Source organism: Triturus cristatus, chromosome 8, assembly GCF_964204655.1.
Source record: "Triturus cristatus chromosome 8, aTriCri1.1, whole genome shotgun sequence".
Taxonomy (NCBI): Eukaryota; Metazoa; Chordata; class Amphibia; order Caudata; family Salamandridae; genus Triturus; species Triturus cristatus.
The window spans coordinates 385,787,191-385,801,724 of NC_140591.1; the positions used below are offsets into that span (position 1 = coordinate 385,787,191).

The window sequence follows — 14,534 nt, forward strand, 5'->3', positions numbered from 1 at the left end:
GTTTGCGTTCTCAAAATGCGTGTTCGCGAGATATTTCTCCCCGAGCACGCAAACAGCGATTGTGAACAGGAAAAAAGCATCGTGAACAAGCAATTCCGCGTGTTCGCGGAATTTTTGCGTGTTCGCGGAGATATTTTACCGTTTCGCGGAGATTTGCGTAACGCGATTCCGCAAATTCCGCCCACCCCTACTTTGCAGTGTTCCACATGGCGGATCTCTGCGAACTCTGCCTAGGCCTAATAATACTGCAATCAATCATGGTTGTCCTATAAGATATGTTCTGTTTTGGACCTACCCATCGACTGCACAATGTAATTTGAAAACTGATGTAAGTTAGTTCACGATAAAAAAGACAATCATGATGCTTACTGTACGTTTGAATATGCCATGTGTTTGTTGTTGTAATAAAAATTTCAGTAAGAAAGTAGACATTTAGACTACCAGTCTCAAACTGGTTGGCAGGGTGAACGTTGGTATTAAATGTCAGTACGACATATTCTTGTATTGATTATGGTTCCTCTAATGGTATTGTCTTGTACTGGTTGATATGATCCAGTGTATCTGAGTTAGAGACATATCACTATAGACCCAACACTTTCCTTCAAATACCACATCATGTGGCCTTAGCAGAGATGGGAAATGCTTTTTACCTGGTGTTGCGATTGCACTGTAAGTTCAAATCCTCAAGTATTATGGCAGGAGTTTCTCATATAGTGGGTGGTAGGCACTTGCAACAAGGCTGAAGGCAGTGAGGGACCATCAAAACTGGATCCTTCATCAAAGGTGATGGTGATGGCATTAGTACTGGCCCCAAAATATAAGAGCATGTCAAAGCTGGATTTTGGTGCTGCAAAGGTTTTAACTTTGAACATAGTCATTATTTTGGCTTTCAAAACCCTCTAGTAGGGCAAGGTGGGAAGCTGTAGCCCAGCAGGGCTCCATGAGGGCAGATATACATCCACGCCACTGGTGCAATTTCAGGATCTTCTACCCTGCCCTTACAGGAAAGTTAAATACAGCAATTAGGCAAAAACTATTTTTACCATACTGTTTTGGGGCCATGGTAAATGCACTGTAGCAAAAAGTAATAGTACATTAAAAATAGGTTCCAGAAGAAGATGAAAACTCTAGGGTGAATATGCAGGAAAGGAAATTTTGCTTCAGGCAGCACCCCAGTCATCTTTGCGAGTAGCTTAATGATAGGGACAGGGAAATTATCAGGCTAGTTTAAATACGGACAATCAGTATCGATCACCTGGTGGCTAGAGCTGTTGGCTTTGGATTCCGTGAATCAGGTTATAATCCTTGCTTTAGCTCAACATTATTGGCAAATCACTTTATCTCCCCATGGGGCGTGGCTTGACGCCCAAGGAGTATGGACGCGTCTCCGTGAGGCTCCCGGTCCTGGAGCGGAGAAGTGCAATTTCGCGATGATTTCTAGGGAAGCAGCTGGCAGCAGTTAGCATAGGAATTGCTCCTGCATCGCGCACCATGTTTTTCGAACAGATTTGAGACGATTACTTTGCCTTTGTCAGGTAATTAGTGTCTGCTCGTCTCAGCAGCAGCGCGACCGCCATTTTGTTTTTCGGCGGAATGGCTTCTCCTTTCACGAGCTTTCACCACAAGGCGAACTAAGGACAGAATTCTAGTGGCAATCGATATCTCCTCCACTCATGATGTCCGAATGACCGTTTTTCCTGGGTTTTTTTTCTGTCGCTGTCTCTGTTTCTACCTCAGCCTGCATGGATGCTAGCTGTGGCCGCCATCTTAGGTAATGATTCGTCCCATTGTTGGCTGGATCTGCACAGTTTTTGCCTGTAGCCCACGAAGATTTCCTGCTGTTACTCTTCATGACCACTTTTTTGGCGGATTGGGGTTTCTGGTAACCGTATTGGCAAATGATTTCTGGTCCTCGCCTCCACCCTGCTTGCTGCCTCACGACCAGCTAATGTGTACCATAGTCGATGGCTTCTTCTTTTTCCCGTTTTCTTTTTTGCGTGGCGTGCCTTGCTACTGGCCCTGCTAGTTGATGGGTAGGACACGGGGCGCTCATACCAGTCCGTCCCTGCCGCCACGTTCTTTTATCAAAAACTCTACTTTATTCTCACAACTCTCCAAGTTGGAAGATTCGCAGTTATCTGAGGAAGAAGACAAGCATTCGAAGATGGATTCTGCACCCGCTACAACTGCCAAGTCGAACGTGAAGAGGCTAAAAAAAGACCCTCCCTCGCCTCCCAAAGCATCCTCGGACATCTCCATGGAACTTTTGCTACATGAGATAAGAGCTCTCAGACCCTTTATGGAGGAAACAAATTCCACACTACAAGCTCTCTCTGACAAATGGGGACAACTCGATACAAGGCTTACAGCGGTTGAACATGATGTTGCCACTTTTATCGACACTACTAAAACGGTTCCTGTCATGCACTCGCAAATTGCCACCCTCCAGAAACAGGTTGAAGACCTCGAAAACCGCAACCGGAGGAACAACCTCCGCATTTTTGGCCTGGGGGAGGGACTTGAAGGGAGTGACCCCATTGCGTTCTTTAAGACTTTCCTCCCTAAAGTCCTTCACTTGTCAGACGGAACTATGCTCAACATCCAGCGAGCCCACAGGCTAGGGCGCGCTCCTTCGGCTGGTTCCTCTCCCCAGCGACCGAGGGGGGTCATTATCTATTTCTTAGAGTACACGGATTTGCTAAAGGTGTTGGCGGCAGCCAAAGCTCTTCAGCGTGTCACATGGTCAGGCTCCACGCTATTTTTTGCGCAGGATTACTCTAAGGCCACTGCTGACAGACGCAAAGCTTTCCTGAATCTTCGACCTGACTTTATCTCCCCATGCCTAAAACAGCTGGTGGTGGTCGTGTAAATCATTCTGATGCCCTTAGGCCACAGGTTTGCACTATCTACAAACGCAAATATATATATAAAAACATAAATATATTCTCTATCTGCGAAAGCAAACGTTATATAAAAGTAATGCCATAACTGATGTATTTTGAATAAGTGCCATCAAATCATGCTCTATGTCCAAATATTATATATGGGGCCTACTCAGAGTTGTGTTGAGTGGCAATATTCAAGGTATGGATGAACCATCAAGTTTAGTCAAATATACAAAGAATACCTTTTTAATTGTATGTGGAGTGGGGGTATGCGGCAAACTCCGCTCAGCCTGTGGAGTTTGTGGAGTTTTCGACACTCTGGGGCAGATTTATGAGCCCCTTGCGCCACTTTTGCGTCACTTTTCCCATGTTAAAAGTGACGCAAAAGTGGCGCAAGGGGCTCATAAATCTGCCCCTCTGAGTTCAGCACTAACTCTGCCTACCACTGCATACCGGAGTTTACCGGTGCTGACACCTACTCATTATATTCCCATTCAAATTCTCTGCCTCTGTTGTTGTTTCTTACTTTCTTTTTGGCTGTGCCATTGGTTGTGAAATGTTTGAACATTTCCTTCTGTTGATTTTATTGGCCCAGCTGTTTTTCACCTCCTTAATCAGCACTGCCATTGGTGTTTGCTTGGTCTCGTCTCGTGCTGCCAATTGTATGTAAGGTACGCTGGTACTTTCCCATTGGCTGTGACAGGGCACGGACAACTCGGACCGGGTTCCTGCTTTCGCCGTCACTCACTCTGTTGTGCTAGTTTCTGTGCATCTGGGCTCTCCCAGTGACCGCAATGTGACCCATGGTATGACAACTATTGCATAAAGTGGTTCCTGGCACACAGTGCATGGATGTCTGGAGGGGCACCACATGTCCCCCTCTGGCCTGGTAGCGGATGCCCACATGGGACAAAGGCCTTACTAGGGGCCCCCAAAGTCGCTTTCCAGCAGTCTATTCAGAGCAGGCCATCGGAAAGGGATATCCTAACCTCTACTCCAGGGCCTGTGCAGGCACCACCACATCGTAGAGATTAGGAATCCAACTGCCATCCTGACTGGCTCCTTGAGCTTGTCGGAGGCAACAGTCTTTCTCCAGCCTAACTCGCTCAGACCTCCGGAATCATAATCCAGCGTTTGGACTGATGACATAGATGTCGGTGTGACTGCCACCGGCGGCTTGTCAGTGGCGGTCCCAAGGACATTCGAATGAGGCCCAAAGGGAACTAAGTCAAGGAAGCGTATTATATCTTCTTCTAAGTTATAGTCTTCCTTTTCTTCTTTATATAATCTCTCGTAGAATCCCCAAAATACCTCCTGAATTCCATCAACGTCGGAGACAGGGCTTTATTAGAGTCCCTTATCTCCGTTATTTCAGACTGTGTGTTTTTTGCCTGGTTTGGACCGCCAACAAGTGCCCCAACTGCTTGCTATATATAGCACTCCCTTTTGTATTTATCAGTGGCTTTTCTTCCTGAGATATCAGTAATCACTGCCCTATCCTGTGCTAACTTGTGTTGAGTACTCTCAATATCACACCCTTTGGAGGTCACTAAGATTAACTGAGTTTTGGCTCCCTCAAGGCCCTATATTCCTCTATGAGCAGTTGCTTTTCATTCTTTTCGTTCTTTTGGTGATTTAAGCCAAAGCTAAGAGTTTCCCCACATACTCCAGCCTTGAAGGCATCACACAGTGCCCCCAATGATGCGCACCCTCAATTAAACTCCCAAAAGTCCAAGATCTAGCCATTCATATGCTGGATATAGTTTTCATCTGAGACTAGTGCAGGTTCAAACGTACAGTTCCAGCTAACCTCAAAATTAGCAGGTTATGGTAAAACATGATCATGGGAAATTTTTCAATCTTAGATCTGTGTAAAAGGACGTGTAAGAGAAAAATATAGTCCAAACGGGCATTAGATCTATGTGGGGCAGAATAATAAGTGTACTCTGGATCTAGGGCTTCAAGCGTTTTCCAAGCATCGGTCAGCCCATGGTAATTCCCTATATGGATCAAGGACCCTAAAACTATTGGCTTTCAACCTGAGTATAAGCGTGCCCCTTTCTCTAGTCACCCCTGCTTCCATTAAAATTAAAGTCCCCACAAATTACTATTGGAGCTGGCCAGAGTGCAAGTTCACTATTTAACCAGTCAAAGACTGACAGGCCATCAACTACTGACCCATACGACGATCCTAGGATAAAACAACCATTTGCATGCTGACACTCAGTGATCACCCATCTTCCAAACGTATCTGATTTTGTATGGTTGAATTTGCAAATATTCCCACGAGCCATAATAGCAACCCCCTAGGATCCTTACCCCCTGAGTTGTACAACCAACTAGGTTGAGGCCAGTAGTTTGAAGCAAATGTTTCCTCGATTCTCTATGTGTCTCTTGCAAATAAAGTATGTCTGCCTGCAATACTTTTAAATCTTGGACCACCTTTCTCCTCTTACATTTATCATTCAGCCCACAGATGTTAACGGAAACTATCCGTATCTTACTCACACTCCTTGTTCCAAAAGTGGTACAGTAGTGCTAAGCTCCTGAATTTCACTTGAAAACCTGTTTCACCGCCGTAAGCTACAATGGCTCTTAAAGTATTATCACCTCTCCTCCAGTATTGCCCTATCCCTCCCACCCACTCCTCCACCCCCAGCCCACAGACCCCTGAACAAGCTCTGCTGAACGACAGTATAGAAACAAATAGAAGCAAGCAGAGCCCCATTCCCTTTTTTTCACCCTCCCCCAGAAAACCATATGACCTATCTATCAAGTACTCTGAAGCTTTAATCTCCACAGAGAATGTCCGCACTTTGCCATTAAAAACAATCTTTAGGCGAGCTGGGCTTAGCACAAAAGCTTCTCCTCCCAAATCCTGACATGAATTAATAAGCTACTTGAGCAGCCATCTTCTCTACCCTGTATTGAGGTGAAAATATGGACTAATAAAAAAAGAGATTGTCCAGAGAAGCTCCGTTTGACATCAGGGCGGGCTTTTGCTAAAATTGCCTGTCACAACAGAAAGCTTCCAAAGTAAACCAGTACCACTCAATGTCTATCAACCTGCCCATCTAATATTTTTTGGAGTATTCGAGGAAAGTGATGCATGCACTGAACTTCCAGGTCCCAGTTCCATGTAGTAAGTTCAAGAAAGGCCCCTCTCAGGAGGTTCAGCATGAAGGCCCTGATATCACTACCTTCAATTCCCTCTTCAAGGCCCAAGAATCCTAAGTTATTTCTGCGCTGTCTATTTACAAAGTCCTCCATCTTCCACATCAGGTCGGACATCTGAGCTTGCTGTGTTTCAGATTGACCACAAGAGCCCCGACATCTTGTTTCAGCATTGTGGCTTGCTCTTCCAAAGGAGGAAATCCACTCTCCTATCTCAGCAAAGATCTTGTTGACTTTCCTGATGGCCCCTTGAAGTTTCTCAGTGTCAAGACGGGCTCTGCGGCACTCATTGCGGGTCTCATCCTGAGGTTGTTTTTTGGAGTTATATATAAGACCAATATAAGTCAATCAATTATTAAGGATTTATAAAGCACGGCAAATCACCCATGAGGAAGGCGCTGGAGTTGCTATCAGCTATGCAGTGCTCTGCTCATTCGAACAACTATGTAAGCAGTGAAAAACAAAGGCAAAAGTAGGAGAGAGCACTCAGAATAATGGGGGAAAGGAAGGAGAAAGCAGTAAAAAAGGGGCAGCAGCAGGAAAAAGCACTCTGAAAAATCAGAGAAAGGAAGGAGAAAGCAGTAAAAAAAACAAGGGAGAAGCAGGAGAAAGCACTCAGAAAAACAGGGGAAAGGAAGGAGAAAGCAGTAAACAATAGGCACAAGCAGGAGAAAGCATCCAGAACAACGAGGGAAAGGAAGCAGAAAGCAGTTAAATGAGGCAGGAGAACGCACCTAGAAAAATTTGGGAAAGGAAGGAGAAAGCAGTAAAAAACGAGGCAAAAGCAGGAGAAAGCACTCAGACAAATGGTGAGGAAGTTGAGCAGTGATGCAGCACAGGGAGAGATGGGCCAGTGAGGGTTTCCCTCCAACAACTGGGGCATGGTAATCATTTTTCATGGGGGTGAGTTCTTATGTGCCATGGGGTCTTCCGGATAAACTTGCCTTGTAGCAGAATAGTCCCATTTCAAAGCTCAAGCTACTGGAGATTTATTCTGCCCTTCAATCCTGATTTTGAAACTTCCTCCTCTCAACTTTTTCCCTGATGCTTCTTCTTCAGCTTGGCAGTACTACATGGATCATTGAGTGTACTACTTGAACTAGCCTCCGAGGCTTCAAAAGCCCCTGGTGCTGCAGATAGCAGGTCTTTTTCCAGCTCACTGGTGCTTGACCTGGGGGAATCTGACCCATCAGTGAGCAAAAATAACTTATCCCCGTGTTCGGGGTAGTCCACCTTGTTACCTACAACTTTTATCTGATGAATATTTGGGCTCAATTCTCTCTGGGGGATAGATAAAACATGAGCTTGATGGGGCATTTGAGGGCTGTAGATATTTGACAGAAGTGGGTAAGCAGTGGCCAGAGATACTATTTCAGGAGGGTGCAGCCCTGCTGGTTCCTTCCCTGCTTCCCTCGCTGATTCCCTCACAGTTTTATCCAGTTGGACCAGAGCAGCAGACCAAGCAGAGTTCATATTTACTGCTGCTGCATTTGGGGGAAACCCTGCAGCAGGCGGGTCCCCTACACTGACCTATTTGATTGCATATACTGTAGTCTTGTGGTCCAATAAACCCTCCGTCTCTCCCTCCAGACTTTTCTGATTCTCCTTATTCACTTCTTTCCGCTGCAGCAGAGAGGTTTCAACAGATCCGGCCTGATTAACAATCAGTGCAGAGCAATCAGGGTGACCCCCACTCACCTTCCCACTGCCAGCATCCACTTGCCTTCTGCAATCTAGGGCTTTCTGAGCCCCCAACCTGGGTTACAATGTGGCTGAGCAAAAGTATTCAGTGATTGCCTGCTGGGAAGGTGACCCTCGCTGTTCTTGATGCTGGTCTCCCTTGTTAGAAGCCTTCCTGTTCACTGGCAGGGAGGCATCATCATCCATGTGGATGTTCAGCATGGGTTTTATAACCCCCGAACTGCCTCGTTCCATTTTTGGGCCTGTCTGCCCCTTTGTCTGCGGCACTTCCATCCTCTCTTGCTGCAGTCTCAATCCCTTGGGCGGCATACTCCATCCCCAGAGATGCTGAAGCAGGACGCTGCCAAGAATGTCAACGACCTGAAGCGTGGTCTATGGTACAGATGCAACATCTGTGAGTAGAGCCCGAATCTCTGCTTCTCTGGACGTTTGCAGAGACCAGCATATATTCCATGGGGGAGAGATCTAGAGGTAAAGTCACATCTCTAATCATGGCGTCAGATTTCAAACTTAATTCCCCCATTCTCTTTACGAAGTTACACACAAAATAAGAACTGAGGGGATGGCTCTGAGATGGTCATGTTACTTGATTAACCATCAAGGTAGAAATTGTTCCTCGTAAGCATAGTGAACGCAAGGGTGTAAAAATCACAAAGCTGGCCAATTTGGTCACAGGGGGATCAAGGGGTTAGGTCTTAATGCTCTCACACACTTGTTGGGGTGTCATGCTTCATTATTGGATGCTCCTTGTCTGGCCGGCACTGCAATGCCTGACAGGCCTGGGGGCTCTTTATCTGAGATCTTTTGATCTGCATATGCTCATTAGGTGAATGCATGAGAGGGGACTGTGCAGAAGTGTGTTTGGTGAACAGTGAAATGCGTCTAAAACAGACTCAGGTGCCCAACAAAAAAATATTTTTATTGGGTAGGGGTACCAGGACTAAGCAAAAACAGTGGTGCTATCCTTCAGTAACAATGTACCTTGACAGCTGTAAATAAAGTGATGTGGACATGTTTCATGCCTGAATTCCCATAAGGGTAGTCGGCATTTCATCAGGACCAAAAGAACAGTACATTTTTACCCCCTTTGGGGCAGGGGACCTCCTTTCTAGAAAAGGGTGGCCACTCAGTAAGTACAATACTGCACCTGAATGGTTGCAGCAAAATGATTCCACCCAGAGGTGAGCAGGAAATAACCCCTTAGGCAAGTCGGAGGGTCCCAGTGAAACTATGAGATGCTTAGGGCACCATTAGGATGGCGGGCAGACTTTGTCCACCCGCCATCCTATCGTAGAATGGGACCACAAGCCATTGGTGCGGGGGTCCAGTTGGTGACATTAGGATGCACCCACCACACTGGCGGGCGCATCCTGCATACTTGACCTTGCGGCGGGTGGTGCTCTCAGCACCACCCGCCGCAATGCCAAGAAGGCATGTCGTTCTGTTCCATGCACAACATTGCAGGCACCGCGCGGTGCCTGCCATGTTGTGCATGGAACTGCAGTGGGGTACCATAGGTACCCCCCATGTGCACCCCCCACCCCCCAGAATCCCTGGGGGCCCGCTACGGACCCCAATGGCGAGAACCACCTGCCTTTCCATGGCGGCAACGGCACCACCATGTTAACAGCTTTTCCGCCCGGTAGGCATTCGGGCAGATTGCCTACCGGCGGAAAACCGGCGGACGGTCTTTCCGTCCGCCGGGGTCCCCCCTGCCATTGTAATGTGGCGGGGGGATATTGCTTTGCGGGTGGTGGTTTTTGCCTGGCGGATAACCCGCTATCCTAATGACCCTCTTAGGGTTGTCGCAGGACATTGCCACTCAACCTACCCTCCTCCGACCTCCTTGCGCATAAAACGTAAACCTTATATTGATGCATTGGAGTAGAATAGGATATGCCCAGCCTCCTCATTTATAAGAAGTTGATTGGCCGAAAATAACAAATCCTTTTCTCATCCTGGTATGCAGTAACCTATAAGTCTATTAACACTATAATTGGGACTGTTGCAGGAAGGTAGGATATAAACCGTTTTTTAGCACCAATTTTCCAGTGTAGTGGCTTTTCACAAGCAACGTGTTCTCCGTTACCCATGGAATCTGGTCAGCTTTGACGAGACACACATACATACACACTCACACGCATGCAGACATACACACACATATACACCATACACACATTCATTCTCCTCCCAGTCACACACACACACTAACACACACATACACAATGTTCTGTAAATAAAATAAAGAAAGAGAGCAAATGTTTACTCTTTCCAAATGTTTTATTGAGTATTTGATTCCAAAACAGAGGTATAAAGGCACAGATACTAAGTTGTTTTTAGCCTTCCAGCCTCAAACATAAGGCCGGGGCATGTAACTAACGTACTTTCCTCTTCCAGACAGTTGCATTGCAACATTTGAGACAAAACCAAGTGCAGCAAAGCAAATGATTCTATCATTTTATGTATACAAACATGAATTTAAAAAGTCATAATTTACAACGAACCCATGTTAAGACATACCAGAAAGTAGCAAAGCATTTTATATAAAAGCTGTCATACCTAGCACCAATTATTAGCTTTACATTTCATTTCCATGCAGACAGAACTGCTTGCATGCATTGTTAGCCACTTAAGTACTAACAAGTCAATGGCTTAAGCTTCGAAAAGCGATAATAGTTCATGGTTTTTAAAGTGTGCGTTCTTTGGCATCATCTAGAACCCTTACAATAAACATAACCACGCTTTGTAAACAGCCTATAGATCGCCCATAAAGTCACATGTTTCTTCTAGAAAGTTCCCTTTAAATTGGAAATAGACGTCCAGTAGCAGAACAGCCACTCGAAAATGTGACTCTAACAGCGACACCTATGAGAGATATTGCACATTATAAATGTTCAGTCTGTGAAGGGCATTGCTGGTGCTCCTGGTAGAGTGTTGCTTTAAAGGTACCCGGGCATGTTTGCAGTCATGCAGACGAATTTGCACGGCATTACAAGTGCTACATTTACCCTCGATGCAGGTGTTCCTTTTCCCCCCGAAGCTTCCCTCTCAAACCGTCAAATGTCTGCTTGTCGACATTCAGCTAACTGTAGCGATGTTTTTCGTTCAGCGACATTCCCAATTTAAACATTGATATGCCTTGTTTATTTTTCAAAAGTCCCACGTTTCAGTTCTTATCTATATTTTCCTTATAAAAATGATGTTTCGTTTTAGAGCTTAGAATTGTCCACGTGATCCCATAGTGGTTAGTACTCTCATTGTGCACGTTCTTTAAATTATGCAGCATCGACTGCAGCGTGTGTTTCACGGGGTTTGGATGGATGGCGAGTTTTTCTCACTCTCCTTCTTAATACAGGAGCTGCAAAAAACGAGGTAGATCTTTGTATCAGTACACATAAAATCAGTAATATACAGTACAGAACCTTTCTACCAAATGGGTACTTTTTTCTATACTACATGCAGACGAATTGCATAATGCTCTACGTGACCAGATAGTTTACTCTCACCACAAATATACTTATGAAACATGGCATTAAACTTAACCATTAAACTGCAGGCTTGAAAAGACATTTACCTATGTCCAGAAAAGGCAGCATACTGTATGGAAAGCCACATCACCTGAAAACCACCCGCACCATTAAAGACATAGCGATGTAGGACGGAAAGCCATCCGACAGCTTGTCAGAAGCTTTCCGCCCGACGTCAATGGTTTCCCTTCGACCACCATATTACAATACCGTCAGTCGGAGGGAAACCCGCCAGGGGATTCCGCTGCCCTTCAGCCCGTCGGAGCGGAGGAAGCCATCATAACCCCATAATGACGGCAGAGCCAGCCGCAGAATTATGATGTCACTTTACCACACAGATGGAAAGGCCGACATGGAAAGGCTGTTGGAAAGTAACTTTGGGGGTCCCCGCTTTGGGGCCGGCCCCCTAACCATCCCTGCAACACCGCATGCTGCCTGCCACACAGTGCAGGGATGTTCAAAAATGTAAATTTTACAATTGTAGGTTGTGCTGTGAGCCTTTTCAGTCTGCTGCACAAGCTACAATTGTAAAATGGATGTTGACGACTACACATAGGGCAGTCGCATCCAAAATCTGCGAGCAGAACAGCCGACCTATGGTCGGGCGGTTTCAGTCCGCAGCGGTGTCGGTCGGACGCAAGCCTGATGACATTGTAATCAGGCCCTTACTATTCAGTAAAAACCTATCCCCACTCTAGCTCAAAGTCAGACACGAATAACTAAGTTAATACATAAACTCATAAAATGACAATAAATCAGTGTGAAGGGCAGGTAGCAAGGAATGCCAAGCTGGAGGTTACAGTACACTTAACAGACAGTACAGATGAGTAAACTACCTACCCTCTTCCACAACAAAACATGAAATACGAACACTTACCAAGTACAGACATAACAAGTTCAAACTTTAGACTGACACAGGTTGACATAAAAACAGTTTTTGGGAACTTTGAAAGGTCAATAGTCTACAACCAGTTTGACTGGAAAATATGCAGGAGGCTTTTTGTGCTATAAAGTCAGAGTTAAAGTTATTAGAAACTATATTATTCGAAGCTCTTCAAAAAGGAAATGACTACCCAAAGTAACCGAAGAATAATGGCTGCAGGTGGAAGTTCTGTTGCATTTGAGAAGTAGTTTAAACACAAAATTCAATGCTGAACGTGGCTGTTAAAATAGATGTAAATGTATGTGCCTATGTTTGTTCCAAAAACTGAAATTTATTTTTGCACAATCTGATATGGGGTATGCTGTATAGTTGTTATGCAACAGGATGTCACAATACTTATAGCAACAATAGTATGCATTTGCTTGCCGAATCAACTATCATTTATTTCGAATTTGAGATAGAAAGGGAGGAGTATCAGAGAAAGAGAGACAGTGATGAGAGAGAATGACGGAGAGATGGTGAAGAATGCGTAAAAATGAGGCAAGAAAGTAGGGAAAGAAGGTAGAGAGATTAATAAAATCAGTTAGCAGAATATGAAAGCATGTGAGAAAGGGTCAAAGGGAACGACTGAAAAGATATATGGGAAGAGGAAGCCAGAGAGAGGTAGGAGGGAATCGCAGTGTCAAAGAGGGAGAAACAGAGGGAGAGTTATGAAATCTATCAGACCCTCCTGCCCTGACAATATAGAGAACAGTGTGTTTATTTCACAGATGAATGAGACAAATGAAACATAGCCCATCCATTCTTGAAGGCAGACCTCGGGGATGAGCAAACCATTTTTTGACAGCATTTGGATGCTACTGAAGAAACAATGCACTTGGTAAAGTGGTATTCCTGAGGTATTGGCATTTGTAACGTATATGTTCCTCTGCACTGCTTTCAAGTCATTTGACCTTTTTTACCTAAAAATCAGCAATAGTCACAGATTTCCAGTAGTTGTGGAATTATTTTGCTCAATAATAGTTTTTTTACCAATTATGTATGTGTACATTTTCATGGTGTATATTTATCCACACATTAATAATCCCAAAAGCGCAATTACATTTTAGAACTTTTTTCTCCATGGGAAAACTATTTGCACCCACTGAGAAATCCCATTCCCTAACCCCCTACCAATGTTGTGGTGTGGCAACGTGCTAACACCCTTGCTTTGACACTTAGGCCTCTTTTCTTCTCAAGCAGCCATGCTGTCATGCATGCTCAAGAATTATGTCAACCTGCTAAACCCCTCCAAACGTGATAAATAAATCAATGGAATCACCAAGCTTGCATGTGTACATCTAGGGGAATGTCAAGAACGTTTATCCATGCAAGCTGTACACCTCGAAGTGGAAGTCTTAGAAATTATCCCACAGTGTTGGCCCCATAGTTGCATTTGTTTGGTGAGTCAATGGTGCTGTCCCTATCCAGACATGCATCCATTTCTTGTATATTGCACTGATACCATACACTGCATCTGCAAATTTTAAGCACAAATGTATGTTGTGGTGCAGACGGAATTATTGGCTGTTAATGTCCATCAGAAGCTAGCAAGGAAAATACAAATGTATGTCTTGGCAACATAAACGCTTGCACAACTTAAAATCTTTTTCCTTTGTTGCTCAGCTGTGTAGGGGAGGGGCGGGTCTGGGCTCTCACAGAGGAACAGGAGGAGGAGTGGTTTTCACTCTCTTAAGTGATCATGATGGTTTGACCGTCCTGCACACTTTGTATGTTCTCCACCCAGGCCGCCTTACAGCCTGGGTAGAGAACATGCCCTGGCTCCCTGTTCCTGTCTGAGCACCGAATCACGGCACTCAGACCAATCAAAATGCTGCATTGCAGCATTGTGATTGGCTTCGGTAAGCATGGAAGCCTGGGTGCTTCCTGTTCCTGCTTCCAGCCCCGGAGTCCTGGAGGCGGGCGAAGAGGACCGAGAGGCGGTGACACACAGGCAAGTGATTTAAAAAAAAAAAATCATTCCCCCGTGGTCTACTGCCGTTAAATAGCAGCCACCACTGATTATGAGTGCAGGTGCTATTTATCAAACCTGATAAAAAGCGATGCCACGGGGTGTGTTATTTAAAAGTTTCTTGGGATTAACACTTGGATTTTGGTGTTTAAAGCACCAAAATCTGCATGATCATGATAGTTTAAATGCAGTATGCTTTTTCCCCATTAAAATTCGGCACGTTGGACTTGCCGAAATTTAACTAAGGTTAAGTCATTCACAGGCTCTGATAATTATTAGTTGCGTTAAATAAAACTAACCTCGTAATTCTCACCCGTGCATAAACAGAGATTCACAAACGGATTCAAATTAAC

At 45.0% G+C, this 14,534-nt stretch overlaps 1 protein-coding gene across 18 annotated transcripts in view; it reads right to left on the reverse strand.

The window, feature by feature from the left end:
• Positions 1 to 10,021: 10,021 nt before the first annotated feature.
• The window catches only part of POSTN (periostin), a 161,137-nt gene continuing 156,624 nt past the window's right edge, over positions 10,022 to 14,534 (reverse strand). For all 18 annotated transcript variants that reach the window (XM_085621745.1, XM_085621755.1, XM_085621752.1 and 15 more), the window contains one exon: positions 10,022 to 11,118. In XM_085621745.1, coding sequence (XP_085477871.1) covers positions 11,036 to 11,118 — 83 coding nt within the window. In that variant the 3' untranslated portion in view covers positions 10,022 to 11,035. The remainder of the gene's footprint in view (positions 11,119 to 14,534) is intronic.